This window comes from Prenolepis imparis, unplaced genomic scaffold, assembly GCF_030444845.1.
Source record: "Prenolepis imparis isolate NDT839.2.m4 unplaced genomic scaffold, iyPreImpa1.0 SCAF_6, whole genome shotgun sequence".
NCBI classification, from domain to species: Eukaryota; Metazoa; Arthropoda; class Insecta; order Hymenoptera; family Formicidae; genus Prenolepis; species Prenolepis imparis.
The window spans coordinates 14,849,664-14,872,555 of record NW_028141164.1 but is presented as its reverse complement, the minus strand read 5'-3'; the positions used below and the strand labels follow the sequence as shown (position 1 = coordinate 14,872,555).

The window sequence follows — 22,892 nt, the reverse complement described above, 5'->3', positions numbered from 1 at the left end:
TATGTTTTAAATAAATTTTGTCATTTTTATGTTTATATATAATATTTTACTAAAGATATATTTTTTAACTTTAAAAGAAAAAACTACAAGAGTTTTAACAGTCAAAATCCAAATTAAGCCACATTTAAGATTGACTGGTCAAAGTCCAAAGTGATTTTTTTAGTTTCTAACTTTAACCAGCCATGTTAGTTATTTCTAGGATTGACTAAAAACATACCAGTCAAAAGTCGAAACACAAAACTATTTCGGGCTTTGACCAAAACGCGCTTGGTTGTTCCTGTACATTGACCAGTTAATCCTAGGAACGCCCGGAACGCCCGCGCAACGGGCTTTGATCATAACATATCCACAGAAAGTGGATTAAAAGGAACTCGGATGATCAGATTGTTGCGACAGTAAATAAGTTTATTTACCTTACTTATTTTTATTTATTTATTATTTTAATAATTATAACTTTGGAATTTGGAAACGCGAAAGCCTTAAAATTAAAAAACTTAACAAAGATATTTTCAATCGTATATTTGCAATCGAAAATATGAGGTAACCAGAGATTAGACAGACATAGCATAGGCTGTTAGAAAAAGATCGACAATTTATTTCTGTCTATCTTCAACTCGTACTTCCCTAAATCGTTGCGACATTAACAGTCATGAAGTGAATTAAAAACTACATCACTTAAGGGGATCCTAAAGGTGGTTCTGCCATACCGACAGAAAGGTTTCGCGGTTTGTTAATATTAATATCCTCAACATCTACCAACCTTAATTAATATTAATACTTTAATTGTGCGAAAGGCTTGATCAATCTGTATAGTCAATCAAAATATAAAGAGTATACAACTAGTTGCAACTTCTTATATTTTGATTGACTATACAGATTGATTAATCTTTTCACACAATTAAAGTATTAATATTAACAAACCGCAAAGCGTTCCAATTTCAGGTAAAAGACAATCTGTATAGCCAATAAATAGATTTATGGTCAATTCTAACCTCACTTTCTGTCGGTACGGCAGAACCACCTTTAGGATCCCCTTAATGCCCATTTTCTCCAACGTGGTTCAGTTCAGCGTTCAACTGAACTGCATTCAACTTTGATCGCAGTTTAATCTTCGATCTACTTGTTTTGCTTTCCACCAACTTTATTTTCGTTACGATCAACTAAACGTATACTTTATGCGTGCTAACTCAAACTATATTTGTATCGAATAATGTGATTGGTACATATAGTTAAGGGGGGAATTTTGTTTAACTTGCTAAAAATAGCTTTTGTGAATTTTTTTTATAAAACAATTTCATGGATTTGTTTGAAACTTTTATAGTATTTTATTAAATTTTTAAAATAGTAAAAAAAAAGTAATTTAAAAGAAATTTAAAAATTTCTTATATGTATATTCGTAGACTTCTAATTAATTAAATAAATAAATAGGTAAAAAAAATCACGGAAAAAATTGATAAAAATTAAATTATAAAATAAGGATAAATAAAAATAATTAAATACACACATTTCAGATTATAATATAAAATATTATTTTAAGCTTTAAATGATTAGTTGATGAGTTGTGATGGAAATGTGTTAAAAAATATTTGTAATTTTAACAAGTAAATATAAGTTGTAAAATAAAAGAAATGGACAGTAATTAATAATTATTTTGTGAAGAAATCAAAATATATTGTTGCGTCCTCCGGACGCCTCTTGCAATCCTCCCGAGATATCTTATTCACACAAGCACTCTCACTCGCGCGCGAAATAAATCAAGACACGATTGTGAACAGATTGGTGTTTAATGGAGTGACGACCCTTTGAGATACAAATAGAAGAAGTACAATTAATATTGGGAAAGTAGTCTGAGGTCTCGTAACGTCAAAACGGTATGACAGCTAGACCAAGACTAAAGATGGTGCCGGAAAACAAACGAAAGTCCGAGGTTGTTTATCAACAACCCCCTTGACGACGATCCCCCGGAAACGTATACGGGGTGATCCCGAGGATGAGGATGCAGATCCGAGGGGGCGCAACACTGCCCCCCTTCTTCAAGATTGTCGTCCCGACAATCCAACACGGAGACTGCTGAAGACCCAGGACACTGACGCTAATTCCAGGGCACCGACGATTCTCCTGCTCTTCCCAAGCTGCTGCTATGGGTGGTCGAGCGAAACGCCTGGTCCCAATCCTTGCGTCTTCTTTGTCCGGACGAATCCTGCTCTCCCTGAGCTGCTGCTACAGGTTACCGGGCTTCGCCCTCTTCTTCTCCGTACTCGAACGGTGTCTTCTGAGAAAAGTTGGCCAGACTTTTCCCTACACCCGCAGTAAAACACCGCAGGTAAAAGAAAATCCCTGCCGTCCTCGTTGTTCTGCTGCTCCCGCTGAACTGTCTTCCGGAGAAACATCGAAGAAGAAACGTCGAATCTTTAGACAAGGGGGGGGGGTATCATCCGTGGACCCATCGTCCCTCGTGGACTCCCCAAGTCCCTGCCTCGCCATTTGCCCTTCGTCCCACGGGAAAACCACGGATCAAAAACCGTGGGCGAGACAGTCTTCTCAATCGAAGAATCAAACGACCATCGAAACGAAACAAATGGAAAGTCTCCTTCTGGAAGGTGTCAGCTGTTCTTGAGCTTCGGCCACAGGAACTTTCTCAGGAGATCCTTCTCTAACCGAAGACTCAGACAAACCTCTCGAAGACTTCAACTGCAAAAGAAAAATATTCCTTACGCAGTACAAATTCAATAATAGAAATACGCTCATATACACACACCATACGCCCCCATTTCCTAATAATCTTTATGGGCTCCAACCTAACTAACAATTAACAATATTTCTTTCTAAAAATGAAGCTAATCTATCCGCGTGAACCACTTTCTTCCTATGTCTGGGCGTTTTTTGGATACAATACACCACATCGTTGAACTTTTTCACTATATAGAAAGTAAGTCCTTCCCAATTACTCTGTAACTTAGGAGCTTTACCTTTGACTCTTCGGGGGTTATAAAACCAAACTCTCTCCCTCCTGAAAAAGAATCTTTCTAACTCCCTTATCGTACCAATTTTTCACTCGAGAAGATTTAATAATCATCTTCTCTCTAACTTCAGAATGTATTTTATCTAATTTTTCTTTCAAAGTTCTAGCGAAATTTCCTAACGAAGACGATTCTTCTCCTTCCGGTTTCCCCGTAATAAATCCACAGGAAGTATTAAATCTCGACCAAAGTATAACTCTGCAGGAGTCATCCCTGTGGTTTCGTGTTTTGAAGATCTGTAAGCAAGAAGGAACATGGGAATCCATCGATCCCAATCTTTTTGATTTTCAGAAATATATTTCGCTAGATAATTGATTATAGTCTGATGTTGTCGCTCGACTTGTCCATCAGACTGAGGATGTAAGACAGTAGTCCGAGTTTTTCTAATTCCCAGAAGTTCCATTAATTCTGCGAAGAGTTTTGACTCAAAATTCTTCCCTTGATCGGTGTGTACCTCCAAAGGTACTCCATGTCTTGAGACAAATTGATTGATGAAAATTTCTGCCATCGTTTTTGCCCTAATATTCTTCAGAGGAAAAGCTTCTACCCATTTGGTGAAGCAATCTACGATGACAATCAAATATCTATTCCCGGATAAAGTTGTTGGAAGTGGACCTAGAATATCCATCTGAACTCTCTCGAAAGGATTTCCAACATTATAAACTTGCATAGGAGATTTTCCCTTTCCTGTGGGGCCCTTAGAAACACAAATTTTGCAAGACTTACACCAATCTTCAACATCTTGTTTGTAAGTCGCCCAATAGAAACGCTTCCGAACCTTCTCTAAGGTTTTATTTATTCCGAAATGACTTCCCGAAGGAGAATCATGTACTTCTTTAAGGATCTCTTTCACTCGTTTTCGAGGAACAATTAATTGAAGAAAGCTAGATTTCAAATTTGGGGCTTCCCACTTTTTGTAAAGGATTCCATTCTGAAGAACTAATGCATCCCAATAAGTCCAATAAATTTGAGCGGAAATATCATGGGTCGCCAATTCAGAACGAGGTATCGAAGAAAAACCGTGATAGCGTTGAGTTTCCGATAGTCGATGCAAAATCTAAGAGTTCCATCTTTCTTTTTAATCATAACAGCTGGAGAAACCCAAGGACTCTGAGATTCTTCGATAATTCCTTCAGTTTCCATTTCCTCCATAATTTTATCTATTTTTTCTCTCATCTGTAAAGGAATCCTACGGGGTGCCTGTTTAATGGGGAGAGAGTCTTCGACATTTATGACATGTTCAATAACATCACAATTCCCAACAACAATATCACAAGAGAATAAATCTTGAAATTCGTGTAAAAAGTTAATAAAAGTTTCTTTTTGAATTTCTTGTAAATGAATAAAGCTCTTTTCAAAAAATTCATTTAAAATAGACGGGATTTTCTTTGAAAAAATTTTTTTACTGAAAATTCAATTAAAATTTTCTCTCCCGTCGGATATTTCAAATTAATATTTTCGACTCGAATTTTCCTAAGATTTTCTCCTACCAATTTACTATTTAATATGGAAACGTTAGAGCCTGTATCTATCTTAAACAAACAACTTTTTCCATTTAATTTTCCATAATACGAGAAATAATTTTTCTGTTGGATTCTCTTAACACTACATTCTACAAAGTCAAGAGTCGGGGTATTATCTGTGAAAGTCGAACTTTCCCTGAAAAGTTTAACTAATTTGAGTTTCCCTTTGCGTCAGGGCACTGAAAACGAAGATGTCCGGTCTTTCCGCAAGACCAACATTCCTTCTCTTTAGAGGAAAAATTATTCGCTTTCTCTTTCGAGTTTTTCGAGAATTCGTCCTTCTTTTTCTCCGCGTAAGTTCGCGCGTCGTTCCTCTCCGCCTTTTGATAATTTTGCCGTTCAAAATTCTTATCAAACCTCCCGTTATTTCCGAAATTTTCTCTTTTTCGATCGTAATTTTCTCCTTGAATAATTTTAATAGCCAAATTTAAGGAGGTTATCCCCTCCAATTGAAGAGTTCTTTTTACAAAACCGTCTAATAAAGCAGAAACAAATTGAGCGCAAGCAATTTTATCGCGGACCGCGAAAGGACATTCAGGATAGGCGAGTCGCGATAATCTTTCGAGTTCGGCCCCATATGAAGCGAAATCTTCCCCGAATCTTTGTTTCCTACTTGTGAAGAGAGAATAATAATTTTGTGTCAAATTCCCTTCCCCAATAAGCAACTCTAATTTTGATCTTAATTCCGCGAAGGTTATTTCTTCAAAATTCTCGACATTTTCTAATACGGTTCGCGCCTTTCCCCTTAAATTCGCGGCGAGAGTAATCGTTTTCGTTTTATCGTCCCAGTTATTTGCGATCGCTATCAAAAGAAATTGAGAGAGGAACTCCCGCAGCGGAACTTTTCCGTCGTATACATCGGGCTTTAATTTAAAGCCCGTTTTCGCGCGGAAATCGTAATTCGGATCACCCGCGATAATCACGGCACTCGCGGTACTCGCGCAAGCTCTAGGATCGTTTTGCGTGTCTCCGCAAGCTCTATTACTAGAAGGACTTAGCTGTTCATTCTGTCGCGCTGAAATTCTCTGCTCTAATCGGTGCAGGTGATCGTCCTTCTCTCGAAGAAGAGCCTCGAAGCGAGCCTGTTGTTGTTCTCGCTCTGCACGCATTTTTTGTAGTTCTCGTAATGCGGCCTGCAACGCATCCGTTTCGGAAGTCTCGTTGACAGTCGTTCGAGATCGTGTCGTTCTTGGAGAATGCTGCGCTGTCATTTTATTGTTGATATTATCCTCGTTGGTCTTCTCGGTTTATCCCGGACGAGCCCCCAAAATGTTGCGTCCTCCGGACGCCTCTTGCAATCCTCCCGAGATATCTTACTCACACAAGCACTGTCGTCGCGCACGAAATAAATCAAGACACGATTGTGAACAGATTGGTGTTTAATGGAGTGACGACCCTTTGAGATACAAATAGAAGTACAATTAATATTGAGAAAGTAGTCTGAGGTCTCGTAACGTCAAAACGGTATGACAGCTAGACCAAGACTAAAGATGGTGCCGGAAAACAAACGAAAGTCCGAGGTTGTTTATCAACAACCCCCTTGACGACGATTCCCCGGAAACGTATACGGGGTGATCCCGAGGATGAGGATGCAGATCCGAGGGGGCGCAACAATATTAATGAAATGCATGTAGAAATTTTCTAATAAAAATCAAAATATAATAAAAATTGTCCTTAACGAAATTGCTTATTTGATCTGAGACTGCTTGATTGTTCACATGAAATGGTGTTTTCTCTCGATTGCATTGGTAAACCAATTGTCATGTTTATTCTGCTGCGAGGAGAGGAGAAAAATTAATCCAAATATAATATTAAAGTCAGCATTTACAGACGGATCTAACATTGAAAATTGTCTTAAACTCTATAACCGGATAAGATGGTGAAAAGTGCCCCCGTGCGAAATTATTTAATATTAAAAATATTTGCACAATACTTCTAAACTAAAAAGAAAAGTTTTTTAACGGTTCATAACCCTTGATCCCTTCTCTTTCCTACATAAAACATGTTTTTTTTTATTTAATTTTTTCAACGTGTTTATGCTTATTCTTGATATAAATTTTATAAGTAAGAATTCTTGATATAAAAGATACGTTAATAAGAAAAAATGTAATTTGTTTAAAAACAATTTTTTTTAATTGTTTTACTGAATGTTTAAATTTTAAAAAATTCCTAAAATTAAAAAATGCGATTTTCACAAGGTTCTTATAGAGGTGGCGCCTTGAAAAAATTCTCAAATATTTATTTTTAAAAAATTGATAATTTATGCAATTTATTCAGAATTTTCCGATTAGTGCAAAATATTTAAAAAAATTAAAGACTATTTTTATAACCATTTTTAACCATTTTAAAAACTATTTTTGCATAACGCTATTATTCACATAAAATACATATAAATCTAAACTTATACATTTAATCTAGTTAAATATAAATATTTTAATATAAATATAACAAATATTTTGAACTTATTTTATAAATTATTTTATAAACTTATTGAAATATGTTATAATAAATATAAGCGATAAAAAGTTTATAATATAAGCATTAAAATAAATAGTTATATTAATAATAAGTATTCATAACTAGATTTAATGCATAAATTTAGATTGATATGCATATAAAAAATAGCGTAAAAATATGGTTTTTAATTTTGTTGCATCAATCAGAAAATTTTTTCTGAATAAATTGCGTAAGTTATCAATTTATGAGAAGAATATTGGAGAATTTTTTTGAAGGCGTCCTCTATAAAAACCTTGTAAAATCGCATTTTCTAATTTTAGGAATTTTTTAAATTCAAACAATTCAGTAAATCAATTTTTAAAAAATTTCTTGTAAAGAAACAATTTTTCTTGTTAACATATTTTTTATATCAAGTATTTATAAACATAAAGCATATCAAGAAAAATTAAATTTAAAAAACATGTTTTTTTTTACTATGTAGAAGAGGTAGGAGATGGAGAGTTATAAACTGCGCTAAAAACATTTTTTTGTTTAGAAGTATTGCACAAATACTTTTAAGTCATTTTGCGCAAGGAAATTTTTTACTATCTTATCCGGCTATAGCTTTTATCTGTGATAAAAGAATTTCTTATTGACTACATAGCATCTTACAATAAACCTAAATAAACTTTATCATTTCAGGTTTATTTTTAAGATACTATAAAATCAATGAAAGATTTTATTTTGATATGAAATTCTTTATCAGACCGGACTATGAATATCGGTCTTAAAATTAATTTTATATTTTAATGAATTTAATTCATATTCATATTTATTTATCCATGCACATATGTTAATCATTATTTTTAATGTCTGAAACAACATTGAATTATTCTATAGTTAGAAAATAATATATTTAACATAAAAGCTATATCACATATGTAGAATTAATTACAGAAAATCATAACTCCTAAACAGTTGTCATATTTTTTTAGCACTGCCATATTTAATTGTAAGTCTTCTGCTTAAACGCCGTTCAAACTCGTTAACCGGCCAAAAATTGGCGTTCACGATAAACGCCGTTCAACTGAGTTGAACTTTCACTAAAAACTTGAACGCAAAATGTCATTGATCGGAGTTTAAACTCGGTTTAAATTTTGAACCATGTTGGAGGAATCGGGGATAAGAGGACCACCCCCCCCCCCACTAAAATTCGAGCTCGTTTCCAGACCTGCGTATATGATCGTGGTCAAAACTGATTATGTGTCAAACTAATAACCTAATATTAATAACTTTACATCATGGAGCAACATCAATACAATCTTGCAACGAATGCTCTAACTGGACATTTACTCGCACATGCGCATTGAGAAGGTCGACGACAACCAAAACTTGAATCAATTTTTTTATATAAAAACAAATTTTACATTATAATATCTCCGTTTATAAAACACAGAGCAAAAATAAAGATACTTTTATTATATAATTCGTACTCAATCTACCGATTGAACGTAGTAAGAACTCGATCGCTTCAGCCGGTATTGCGTATCTGAAATCTATGATACTCTCAACTGTCCGATTCGCGTATGGATACACGGGGTGCCTCGCGGTCGCTGCGTGTGGACTTGGCGCGAGACACTACCGTGTCTCTTTATATGCACGATACATGGTAAATTATTTGACGATAAACCATTATTGCTTCTTCATAAGGAAAACTTTGTTTTCTTGAAAAAATTTTTTTCAGATTTCCATGCCAATGTGTTCAAAATGTTTCAAAACATCGAAAAATCATATTTTTACAAAATGTCCGTATGTGTGTGTATGTATGTATGTGTGTATGTACCAACTCACTTTTCTGAAAATTTAAATATCTCAAGAAGTATTTGACTTAAAACGCTCCAATTTGACATACAAGTAAAGTACAACACTTTTATTTACTGTCATTTATGTAAAAATTCATAGTGTTTTAAATTTCAATGCAATTTTTTAATTTTTCAAAAAATGTTTGTGATTGCTCTAACTTCCGTAAATTTTAAGATATCGGGTTAAATTTTCTTCCACAAATAAAGTATCATTAAAAAATGGTTGGTATTAAGTTTGACGAGGATCGGAGAAAGGATTTATATTTTATAAAATTTTGAATTTAAAAAAAAAAAATGAGTTTTTAAATTTTCGCAAATTATGAGATATCGAGCTAAATTTTTTTACATGAATAGAGTATGATTAAAGAATGATTACTATTTAAATTTGACAGAGATCGGTGAAGGAATTTATTTTTTATGAAATTTTAAATTTTTATAAAAAATGTAAATTTTCGAATTTTACGAAAGGAACATACAAAAAAGTAAGTACATACATACATACATATACGTGACAAAAAATGTTATTTTATGTGAAAAATGTGTGCAAATTGAAAACTTGTACATTGTTTCCTCACCAGGAAGCCAAAATTAAAAAACGCTTGCTCATAGAGGAAGCTTAATGAGCGAAATAGAATGATAAGGAAGCAATGTGCAAGTTTCCAATTTGCACACTTTTGATTAATATTAACGATGTTTGTTTTCACATTACAATATTAAAAGAACTTTGTGTATTTGAAAATGTCGATTTTATATAATGTGCTCATTGCAAAGTGATATTGTGTTTTAAATATTTTAAATGATAATTATCCGAAAAATTTGTAAACTACTTCCGAAGATTCCGAGGAGGTTCCGAGGACAAATAGAAATACATATAAAAATAAAATTTTTGATAAAATTATAATATAAATAATTTAAAATTATTTTATATGCCACACTTGCATTTTCATTTTATAAAATTTTTGCAAATATATATATATATATATGCTACAAATATAGCGAATAAATAAATAATAATTTAATTATTGGATAATACAATAATTTAAATATGTTAATTCTTTTTTAATAATTTGCATTAATATGGATGTGATAATGCAATATATTTTTTTAAAATTAAATAATTTTTTATTAAAAATATGTCGCATAATCACATCCATATTAATGCAGATTATTTTTAAAAAAAGAAAAAAAATAAGATTCAATTCTGCAAACACGGTGGCCCGCCGTAATAATCGGTCGTCTTAGGCTCGATTATTTCAAAAATAATCAACTGTGATTGGTCAATTTTCTTACGATCTACGATTCTACGACCAATGTAGACCCGGCCTTACGCTCTCAGCTATGATTGTTACAATGACAAAACGTTACGAATTGGTATGAACACAGAGTGTTCAAAGGAGTTTAAAATAATTTTTCTTGCAAATGCTTGAGAATCGCATCGAGTGGATTTACCTGTGATTAATGAAAGGATAGTATAAGATAATTAAGCTCATTGAAATTGGAAATTAATCCTGAGCTTCTCTTTATATGCATTAAAGATTAAGACTGAAGATTGAAATTTGACAAATCAAGACAAAGAAATTTCAGTTCCTTTTCCATAGTTTGATATGGGCATTACTTGCATCATGCATATGTTATGTACGGTTATCAATGAACTCTATAACTGGAAAGTGCACGAATAAAGATTCTGCTTAATGGCCTCGAGTTGAGGAAGATAGTTGCTAAGTGATAATACTCTCTTTTGCACATACTATCCTAAATTGAAAATATTATTCTATAAGAATGCATATTAAAATAGCGAGGTTATGTATATCACAGATAATATATACAGATACTTTCATTTCTTCTGTAGCTCGAGGAGCAATAAACTCTAACACATTAGAGAGACAAAGAGAATACTTTTTACAAAAAATTTCCTTAGACGTGTTTCTTGTCTAACATGCTGAACCATCCGTTTTTATGATAGTTCTCCTAATATGTTGTAGAATTCACTGCGAGTTAATGGCACCGACAAAGTATTGTTAAAGACAAGTTCTGTAATAATAAATAAATAAGTGCGCTTAATAAGCCATTAATTGTAAGTGCTTTAAGCCTGAAGATACTTAAAGAAGAATGATTATTATCGATCAATTCGACTGCATTAAGATAGTAATACGAATTATTTTAATTATGCATTATTCTAATTTATCTGCTCACTCAGCAAAGTCTGTTTGAATAGATTTTGCCTATTCTATATAAGTGTCTTCTATAAATTTTTTAGCACAAAAGATACAAATTTAATACAAAATCTATTAATTTTTATTAGAGTAAAAAAAACTGTAAATAAAGCCTGCAATCTATCAGATTGATGGCATAAAGTTTATGCCATAAACTAAGCAAGATCTATAGCTATCTGCAGCTCTTGCTCAATTTTTACTATCAAACTGCCGTCAAATTGCGCGCACACAGATCTTGCTCGGCTTTTGCCGCCAATTTGCTGTCAAGTTTTTCATTTTGCTTACTGGATAGCTATATTATGTTTGCTGTTTTATTATCAGATATGTATAGATCTTTTATGTAAAGGTGAGAATTCATGAAACGCTTGTTTCAGCGTTACACGTATGCTCACGTGATTTCGACTTGACGCTAATGTCAGAAAAAAAAGTGGATTTTTTTAGCTTTTGTTGTTTGTAGTGCCAAACAACAATTTTAACTTCTTATTATATGCTTTTATTTCAGCATAAAGGTATATATATAATACACTCGGCCAAAAAAAGCGGTACATTTAAAAAGTAGTAAAAAATTGTGAAAGCTCAAGAATTTATAACTCAGCTCATAATTATAACATATCGAGGTGTTTAAAAAACGAAAATGAAGCTTGAAGTCTGCAATTTGAGAAAATTTTAGTGCCGATTACGTGAAATGATCAGTTTGACAAATGACAAATGACAGAGTGAGAACCTGCAAAACTGATAAATAGAAAATCCACTTTCCTGAATTGCACGGCATAAATCAGTTGATCTAGGTAAATGGGATAAAAAGCACATGAAAATTCAAACTTTTCTCTTTCAAATGCGTTTTGGCGAAACTCGATACGATAATTTTTCGCTGAGTTATCTCAATTTGAAAAAAATCGGTTTTTTAACGATAAATTATGATTTAAAATGTATATCTGCTTATCTTTGTCAATTCAAACCTTGCAATTTTATTTAAGAATGTCGCATTGAATACGGGATGTTCCGAAGCGGTGCAAATCGTACCGGGCATCTCGCGCAAACAAAGTCCGAGTAGGATATTCGCGGGGTTTTCGCCAGTATAAGTTCGGCACTACTTCCTCGGAGATCGGAGGGTATCCATGAGGATTTCCCCGTGTAAAAAAAAGAAAAAAAGAAAAAAAGAAAAAAAGAAAAAAAGAAAAAAAGAAAAAAAAACAAAAAAGTCACACAGATGTGATTTTAAATAATGTGATTTTTTTCTTTTTTCTTTTCTTTTTTCTTCTTTTCTTTTTGTTTTTGTTTTTTTGTTTTTTTTTTTACGCGGAAAAATCCTCATGGATACCCTCCGATCTTCTCGAGGAAGTAGTGTTGAACTCGACGAAAACCCCGCAAATATTCTATTCGGACTTTGCGTGAGATGCTTGGCACAATTTGCATCGCTTCCGAACATTTCGCATTCAATGCAACATTCTTGAATAGAATTGCAACGGTTCGAATTGATAAAGATAGCAGATACACATTTTAAATCATAATTTGTCGTTAAAAAACCGATTTTTTTCAAATTGAGATAACTCAGCGAAAAATTATCGTATCGAGTTCCGCCAAAGCACATTTTAAAGAGAAAAGTTTGAAGGAGAATTTTCACGTGCTTTTTATCCCATTTACCTAGATCAACTGATTTACGCCGTGCAATTCAGGAAAATGGACCTTCTATTTATCAGTTTTGCAAGTTCTCACTCTGTCATTTGTCATTGCCAAACTGTTTCACGTAATCGACACTAAAATTTTCTCAAACTACAAACTTCGTTTTATTTTCGTTTTTTAAACACTTCAATATCATAATTATTAGCTGAGTTATAAATTCTTGAACTTTCACAATTTTTTACTACTTTTTAAGTGTACCGCTTTTTTTGGCCGAGTGTATAAATTTTGATAAGATCTGAAATTGAAGAAATAAATATCTTTTTCTGTTTTTAAATCATTTACTTATCTATTAATATTTTTAAATATATTATTATTATATATATTATTGTTTTAGAAAAAAGATTTATTTAAACAATAAGAAAAAAAATGTCTTACCCGATCATTATCTTGCATGCGTCGCATCGTGTAAATTGTGCAAATGTAGTCCTGTATATAACAAACAAACAAAAACAAAATATAAGTTATTTTTTAATTATTACATCAATAATATTATTAAATTAATATTTATTTTAAATTAATATTACGAAATCCTAGAAGCAAAAAATAAATAAAATTTATTCCTATAAAATAAAGTAAATTATAATATAAAAAATATGATATGAAAAATATAATATAAAATATATTCCTTCTAGAAAAACTTTATAAATTATACATATGGATCATTCCATATCAAATAACCACCCTTCTGTCCAAAATTGTATTTAAATAAATCTAACCTGTTAGGTATCAAAATTTAGCTTAAAGCTTCTGTTTTTGATTCCAACTGACGAATTTGAAAAATTTCAAGTAATGACCTTGATTTTACCGGTCAAATAGAAAATGGTAAGTGTTCTCTTATTCAAATCTCTACTATTTCTTGCAGATGAAGTACAAAAGTCATTTGCAATGTAATTTTACCCGTCGAATCCAAATCTGAAATAAAAAACAAAATTATATAGTAGTAGTAATAGTAGTAGTAGTAGTAAAATTTATTAGTTTTCCTTCGGGTTACAATTTCCTTTACTTACAAAATTCCTAACTTAACCTCATGATACTTATCAACGTTAATGTTATAGCGCAAATGTATTAAAAAGAGAAAAAAAGCATTCTTAAAAACAGTATTTTCATCTCTCAGAAGTAGATACCAATAACAACTAAATGTTTATTTGCATAAATATATAATTTTTTTACTTTAAATTCAAATTCAACAGGTCAAAATTCAAAATTACATTGAGAATGACTTTTGTACTTCATCTACAAGAAATAGTGGAGATTTGAATAAGAAAATACTTATCATTTTCTATTGGACCGACAAAATCAAGGTCATTGTTTGAAATTTTTTTAAATCACCAGGCAGCATCAAAAACAAAAATTTTAAGCTATATTTTGGTATCTCACAAGTTAAATTTACTTCGATATAATTAGGCAGACTGACTATAATTAGAGTGGCTGACTTGACATGGAAAAAATGACCCCTAAATACATAAAAAGTCTCCGATGAGACAAGAGAAAAAGAAGGTATAGAAGATTACGTTGCCATAAAAAATTTGACTTTAAGATCCAAGGAATATTTTTTTACCTATTCGATAAACGATGATCAGTTTATTTAATAGTTATACAGGATGTTTCCGGGTTAAATGGCCAAAGTTAAAATATGAATTCGGGACCTCAAAACAAACAAAAATTTTATCTGGAAGTTTGCTCGCAAACGTTTAGTTGAAGAGATATTGACTTTTGAAGTTATAGAACTATAGGAATCACTCAATGTGCATGTGAAAATTTTGTACGGTCCTCCGACATCAGAGTACGTTGTTGCGCTTCGTAATTACCGTATGTGCTTAATAAGTTAAGTGTGTAATGTTATCATTTTACGTATGTAAATATTGGCGCGAGATACCACCGTGTCTCTTGATATATAATATAGCCTGCTTTTCTTTATAAAAAATACTTGTGAAGATAAGTATTTCACATTTATTATATTTTTCAACGAATCAAATTATAAATATATAGTAGTATAGTAGTGCAAAATTTTGTTATTTCTTTCACAAATATACATATATTTATATAATGATATTTGTAGCTACTTTCTTGTCATGCTAGCATTTTATTTCTTTTATAATAATGATATTCGTAACTACGTTCTTGTTACACAGCTCTTCTATTATTTTTTTTCATAAATATATAATTGTTGATATAAAATAAGAAAGTGAATAAAAGCTGATAATAAATAACGTAAAAAGATAAAATTTATAAAAAATTTATATGCATTTTTATATATTTTATACATTTTATATATTTTATTTATTTTTTATATATTTATTCACCTCCTTATTTTATATCAATAATTATATACTTATAAAAAAAATAAGAGGATGATAGCATATCAAAAAAGTAATTATTTTGAAAGAAATAATTAAATGATAGTGTAACAGAAAAAACAGTTGCAATTATAATACAAATATGTAATGCAAATATCATAATACAATTATGTTATGTAAGAAATAGAAGGATCTATCTTTTACAATGCTATACTACATACATATGATATGTAACTAATACAATGGAACAAAAAATCACTTTTTCTTTCTCTCCGAAGTGCGATAATAAGTTTCCTGAAGATTTTTTCGCGCAGAACACGATGCCGTTGTCAGAATTTGCCAAGCACGTCAGGATTTTGAGTAAATTGAAATAAAAAGAGCCAAAAATGGCGTTTTTGGTCATATTTAACATTTTTTTTGCGGCAAAAGAAAAACTGATTTTTAAATAAACTCAACGGCATCTGAAAGTATAATTCAAGAGCTTTCAAACAAATTTTGGTTCATGATTGTACAACTTTTTTCCATCAAGTTCTGACTGTTTGAATTTTAGCCATTTTGTATATAATTTACAAAAAATATCAATACATACTATATATAATATGCTAGGCAATATAATTTGCTAGGCAAATTCTGACAACGGCATCGTGTTCAGCGCGAAAACATCTTCGGGAAACGTACTATTGCATTTCGGAGAGAATTTTGTGTCCCACTGTGTAATTATCTATATATATAAGTGATGAGCTATATTTCTTTCATAATAATAATAACTACTTTTTTGTAGTTATTATTATTATTAATAACGCTAACATCCTATTACCTCTTTTATAAGCAAATAATTGTTGATATAAAATAAAGAAATCAATAAAAGTTAATAATATTATAAATAATGTAAAGAGAAAAGTCATAAAAATATTCACTCTTTTATTTTATATCAACAATTAAATCAACAATTACTTATGAAAGAAATAGTAGGATGGTAACGTAACAAAAAAGTAGTTACTATTATAAAAGAAATATAGTACATCACACATATATGTGTAATTTAAATATCACATAGATGCAGGGTTGGGAAGTAACGCGTTACTTGTAACGCCATTACTGTTATAGTTACTTTTTTTTGGGAACGATCGTTACTTTTTTGTTTGTAATAGTAACGGTAACGTCGTTACATTTTTACAGTAACGGTATCGAATTAGCCGTTACTTTTGTCGTTACTTTTTTTCCCTATTATCTTGGTATACATATATGCTATATATATTTGCTAGAGACTAATTCAGAGTTTTTAATTGTAACATAAATTATTACATTTAATATTAATTATTATAAATAATATAATTTTATAATCTAATAGCTTACTACTACTTTATAGCATTACAAAAAAATGAAAACATAAAAAAGTAACGAAAAAATAACGAATCATTACTTTCTAAGTAACGGTAACGGTAACGCGTTACTTTTTAAAATTAGTAACGAATAACGGTAACGAGTTACTTTTTACAAAAAGTAACAATAACGGTAACGCGTTACTTTTTTAGAATAACGGTCCCAACCCTGCATATATGTATATTGTATTACAGTATAGTATTACAAAATGTAGATCTTGCTGTTTGTTTTATAAGTATTAATATAACAATATTTATAACTACTTTCTTGTTACACTTTTATTTTACTATTTCTTTGATAGTAATAACTACTTTTTTGTTATGCTATCATCCTACTTCTTTCTAAATATACATATAATTGTAGATATAAAATAAGGAAGTGAATAAATGCTAATAATAAATAACGTAGATATAAGTTATAAAACATTTATATGAATTTTTCAAATATAGTTAATAACATTTATAGCATTCATAGCAGTATATTATGAGTGCTATGAACTATCAAAAATACACATTTTTTGTTTTCTTTTACATTATTTATTATTATTAGCTTTTATTCGCTTCTTTATTTTATATCAATAATTATATACTTATAAAAGAAATAGGAGAATGATAGCGAAGCAAGAAAATAGTTATTATGAAAGAAATAGTAAAATGGTAGCGTAACAAGAAAATAGCATTATATAAATTACAAATTATAAAAATTGCAAATATCATTATATAAATATGTATTTATGAAAGAAATAAAAAGATCTACATTTTGCTATACTATACTACACACATATAATATGCAATACTACATGTATGTGATGAACTATGTTACTTTCATAATAATAACTACTTTCTTGTTATATTATCATCATACTACCTCTTTTATAAATAAAGAATTATTGATATACAATAAGAAAATTAAAAAGTTAATAATATCATAAATAATATAAAAAGAAAAGTCATAAAAATATAATTCATAGCAATATTATGAGTGATTTTTTAAAATATTATTTATTCTTTTATATTATTAAATTTTATTCTTTATTTTACATCAATTCGATATTATTTTACATTAATTAGATACTTATAAAAAAAATAGTAGAATGTTAGCGTAACAAAAAAGTAATTATTATAAAAGAATTATAGTATACCACATATGTGTAGTATTGAATATCACATATGTATCACATATACTATATAGTATTGCAACATGTAGATCTTATTTCTTTCATAAGTATGTATTAATATAATGATTTGTACTTTCTTGTTACGCTATTATCCTACTAGTTCTTTCATAAATATATAATTGTTGATCTAAAATAGGGAAATAAATAAAACTAATAAATAACACAAAGAGACAAGTTATATAAAATATGCACATTTTTATATATATTGATAGTTCATATCATTTATAGCACTATTATCGGTGCTATAAGCTACCAAAAATGCGTATTTTTTTTACTTCTCTTTAAATTATTAATTACTAGCTTTTATTCGCTGCCCTATTTTACATCAATTATATACTTATAAAGGAAATAGTAGTATAGTAGTGTAATAAGAAAGTAATTGCAAATATTATTGTACACAGTGAGGAAAAAGTATGGGACCGGTAAAATATCTCGGAAGGAGGTGGGATATAGAAAAAAATGTTAAATACAAAAGTAGTAGGATTCAAAGTGGGGCACTTGATGGTGATCTTACCTTAACTAGAGGTCAAATTTAAGGGTCATTTCAAGATCAACTTTATTTTTTTAAATAGAATCACCATATTTTTTTACACAAAAATCGATTTCTCACAATATTCTGTATAAAAACTTATAAGGATTGGACGACCAAAAAGTGAATAATTTATGAGATATTTTGTACTTTAATGTGACATAATTTTACATAAACTATAAAATATCTCGTAAAACATTTATTTTTTGATTAATTTACCTGAATACTTTTATGCACAAAATAATGAGAGAAATCAATTGGTATAAAAAAAACACAGTTGTTTTAAGAAAAAATATGTAATTTGCAACTAGCAATTACATATTTTTTCGTAAAAACAACTTTCTATTTTCTTTTACCGATCGATTTCTCTCATTATTTTGTGCATAAAAGTATTAAGGTAAAGTAACTAATTGAAAAATGAATATTTTATGAGATATATAATATTTCATAGTTTTTATATAAGATTATATTAAACTAAAATATACAATATCTCATAAACTATTCACTTTTTAACTATCCTACCCTTATAACATTTTATGCAGAAATTATAAAGAAGCGATTAATTAAAAAAAAATATAGTGGTTTTATTTTAAAAAATTAAGTTGACCTTGAAATAAATTTGATCTCTAGGTCAAGGTCAATGTCATCATCAAGTGCTTTACTTTAAATCCTACTACTTTTGTATTTAACATTTTTTTCTATATCCCACTCCTTCCAAGATATTTTACCGGTCCCATACGTTTTCCTCATCCTGTATAAATATATAAATATATAATTATATAAAAATATACTTATGAATGAAAGAAATAGCAGGATTTACATTTTGCAGTTTACTACATACACGTGATATATAACACTACTTACGTGTTCATAAAGTTCTTTTGGCTATAAGAAAAAGAAGTGATTGCAACTGTGCACATTTAGTACTCTTTTTCTACATATGAATCCTGCAGAGTTACACATTTTCCCAACAGTGCAAGATCTGTAAGATACAATCATTGTAAAAATTAATACATTGTCTTTTAAAAAAATGTTATCAAAATTTTATTAAAAATTATTATATTTTATTAAAATATTTATTAAAATATTTCATTAAAATTTATAAACATTAATTTTATATAAATAAATATTCGTTTTATATATAGGATGTTACGTAATTCGCACCCATCACAGAAGGTATAAATAAAATACAATTAATTAGCGCCATTCGTTAGACGGATATACATTTACTAAAAGATTGATTAAGTAAATCTTATTTAGTAATTCTTTTTTATCAAGCACTACAAAAATTTAAAACTTATCAATTCATTTTTCATAAATAAATAATGCTATATAATTAATATGAATTGTGAAACATTGTATAATAGCTAAAAATATGCATACAAAAATGTAGCATTACATCTTCAAAAAATAAAAACTTTTTTACATCTTAGAAATGACTCCACTTACAAAAAAAAAAAAAAAACATCATATGATGGAACCTTTCTTTACTACCTACTCATCTTAAATTTTTTTTTGTAATTGCAACAGTTTTGAAAATATCAAAAGTGATAAGTTAATTATTCATTTTGTATATAATTGTATTCGAAATTATAATATAATACAAGTGATAAAAAGGAGATTCCTTATAAAGAAAATGAAGAATATAATTTGTTCGCAAAAATAAAATTTTTTTGAAAAACAAATTTAATTTAATTTAATTTAAATTTCTTAAAAAGACATTAAAAATTAAAAACCTAATAACATATTAATGTTTTAAGCTTGACTTTTAACAACTTTGTTAAATATCATCAAAGTTACATATTTCAATAGTTACTAATCAAAATAAAGTGTACTAAAAGATATAATATATTCTAATAATGAGATGAAATTGATTTTAATATTTTACATGTAATTCTTTTAATATGTAACTTAAGTAATTCAATTTACTTAAGTTATTAAAAATTATTATTAAAATTATTAAAATTATTAAAAATAATTTGTATTTTATTATAAAGTATAGATCCTAGACAGTCAATATATTATTGCACAATATGTGACATTGCACAATATTATTGATCGTTTGTAGGTTATATTGAAGATTTGTGCAATATATTGTATAAATCAATATAAATCAATCAAAAGTTTGTTGAAATACATTGCACAACCTAAAAATATTGTATTGTTTATAAGTACTATTGCACAATATCGCTGCTAATGTACTGCTTACAATTAGAGAGGGTATCATTAATATTATTGTACAATATTATATTGTATAATAATATTGACCGTCTAGAGTTTGCTTCAATATTATTGTACAATAATATTGATCATCTAGGACCATCTAGGGCCTGCTTAAGAAATGTTCACATTTTATTATTCATAGATTATAATATTATTCTACTGTCAAAATAAACTTGACAACATATGACACAAGCTTATCAGTCATTTAAGCTTAAAAAATAAATTATTAATTTTTCAATTTATAAAGTACATATATTTTTTAAAAAACAAACCTTAAATTAACACACAAAACCTACTATTTATTTTTGCATGAATATTTACTCACATTTCTGTTTACTACTATTTCTGATGCTTTCCATAATTGTCTAACAAAAATTAAATATTGCAACATAAAGTGATAAAATTAAATTAAATATTAATTTTATTTAATATAATATTAAATCTATTGATAAATGTTTAAAATACAGATTGTTCATCTGAAGTTACAAGAAAAATATTTGTATTTGATGCTTTCTGATATATAAATCTCTGAGGAATCAAAAAAATGTATGCGTTTCACCGAGCTCGGATCGGTTGTAACGCTTATTCTCAATAACTACAGCATGGTTTGATATCATCTTTTGAACATAAGTTTGTTATTATAGTACCAGAACATTGTTCAAGTGCTTTAGTAATAAAATTAAGAAATTTACAAAAAGTAAGGTTAAACAGCAATTAAGGTTAAGGTTTGGCATCTGAAAAGCTTAAATATATGACAAAGTTTGAAAAGTTGAAATCGTCGTTCAATATTGTAATAAAAGTAATAAGCCATTAAAAGTGACATATTTTAAGAATAAAAAATTTTATTGAACAGTTATATGAGCATAAGTGATGATAACTTACTTATGTTAGATTTTCTGCGAAAAATGGATAGTGACAAATAATGATTTCAGATAAGAAAAGTCTGTAATCTATTCTTAACAGTATACATTATTTATATCTGAAACTGTGCTCTAGAATTGTACTGACAATATTACAACATATTGTCATCCTTGTTATTCATCGAATGTTATACAAGGATGACATAATGTTAGCAGGAATTTTGGAAAGCAGCCAATATATCTATTCATAACTTTACCCATCTATATTTTATTATATTACTGTATTCATAATTACCTAATATAAAAATATATGAACTTTAATTTTTCACTATATACAGACTTTAATTATTAAAATTTTGTTTAATTAACTTGCACATCAAATAAATACTTTAATCGAAATCTTCTATTTTAAAAATTTATGCATTATTTATGTTGTATTTCCTTCATATATATATATATATATATATATATATATATATATATATATATGAAGGTTATATTTATATCAGAGCTACATAAAAAGTATGTATTCCATTATAAAAGATATTTTCTAATTTAAAATGAATATTTATCACTTACAAGTATTAAATCTCGATAAATCGGCTTTTGTATTATTATAATAGAGATTTCTAACTGAAAAAAACACGAAGTGACTCTGTACGACACTATGCTTTCCTACGACACCTCCCCACACCCCACACACAACACTAAAGGCTCATTCAGACAGGACGCGTCAAGCGTCAAGCAGCGAGCAGCAACCAATAAGGGTGCCTTCACATGCGGCGTAAGATGCGTACGCGCGTACTGCTGCTGTAACGTCCCGTCATTTTCGCGACCTAACCATATTTTTGCGCGCTACTGTTTTTCCTGCGCCAATACTTAAAATTTAAGGATAATTAATGATTTTCCTCTTTACATATAATTGTTTAGACTAAAATCAAGCATTTATTTATTTATATTAGTAATTACTAACCATACCAAATCTAGGGTCTCCAGTTATCTAGTTCTAACTAGCCGCTACCAGGAACTAGCGATCCGACCAATCAAACGTCATCCGAGACCCCTGAGCGTATACTTCAACTAACCAGTTGTTATTATATGAAACTAACCCTTAGCAATAAGAATATATTTTAATCATGACTAACCCACCTATATATGAATATTCAATATTAATTAAACAATATAATAATATTATTTATGGAATCAGAAACATAATAACTTGTCGAACTTTACTTAACAATTTAAGGGTCGGCAGGCGACACGGTGGAGACGCCTGTCGGCCGGCCGGGAATTACGGATTCGTATAATCCAGATTTTAGCCAAAATACTGAATGAATCTCATTAAATTTACGATATTCTTAATCAGTAAGCTCGACTGTAATCAGCTAAAGAGCTATTTTATTTAAAAAAGGTGAAAATAAAATTTTTTAATAAACTTGGGGAAATGTGCAGTTAGCAACGGGTAAGGTTGGGTTAGCCGCGAGTCCGTATTTAATTTATTATAAATTTTTAAGAGCAAAAATGCAAAATCGGGCTCTTTAGCTGATTGCATTATTATATAAAGAATATATTAAAAAAAAAATCACGAAGCTATGTCACTTATTTGATGAGAAATCTGGACGATACGATTCTCACTAGATCTAAGGAACTGGGGAAATTTTCGTGGTAACATACTGACAGCTTGAC

General features: G+C 29.5%; 2 protein-coding genes across 8 annotated transcripts in view; one reads left to right on the top strand and one right to left on the bottom strand.

Moving 5' to 3' along the window:
• Positions 1 to 21,925, bottom strand: part of LOC145937731 (dual specificity protein phosphatase 3) — a 44,305-nt gene extending 22,380 nt beyond the window's left edge. The window contains exons 1-5 of one of the 6 annotated variants that reach the window (XM_083041024.1): positions 21,786 to 21,919; positions 20,672 to 20,711; positions 18,988 to 19,105; positions 13,454 to 13,649; positions 13,113 to 13,163 (exon numbers count right to left, since the gene is read on the bottom strand). In XM_083041024.1, the coding sequence (XP_082897150.1) occupies positions 13,113 to 13,139 (27 nt within the window). In that variant the 5' untranslated portion in view covers positions 13,140 to 13,163; positions 13,454 to 13,649; positions 18,988 to 19,105; positions 20,672 to 20,711; positions 21,786 to 21,919. Of the gene's footprint in view, positions 1 to 13,112; positions 13,164 to 13,453; positions 13,650 to 18,987; positions 19,106 to 20,671; positions 20,712 to 21,785 lie in introns of all 6 variants that reach the window. The other 5 variants (XM_083041022.1, XM_083041025.1, XM_083041023.1 and 2 more) reach the window with 5 other exon arrangements.
• The window catches only part of LOC145937732 (DNA replication licensing factor Mcm2-like), a 56,258-nt gene that overhangs the window by 31,006 nt on the left and 2,360 nt on the right, over positions 1 to 22,892 (top strand). The window lies entirely within an intron of this gene.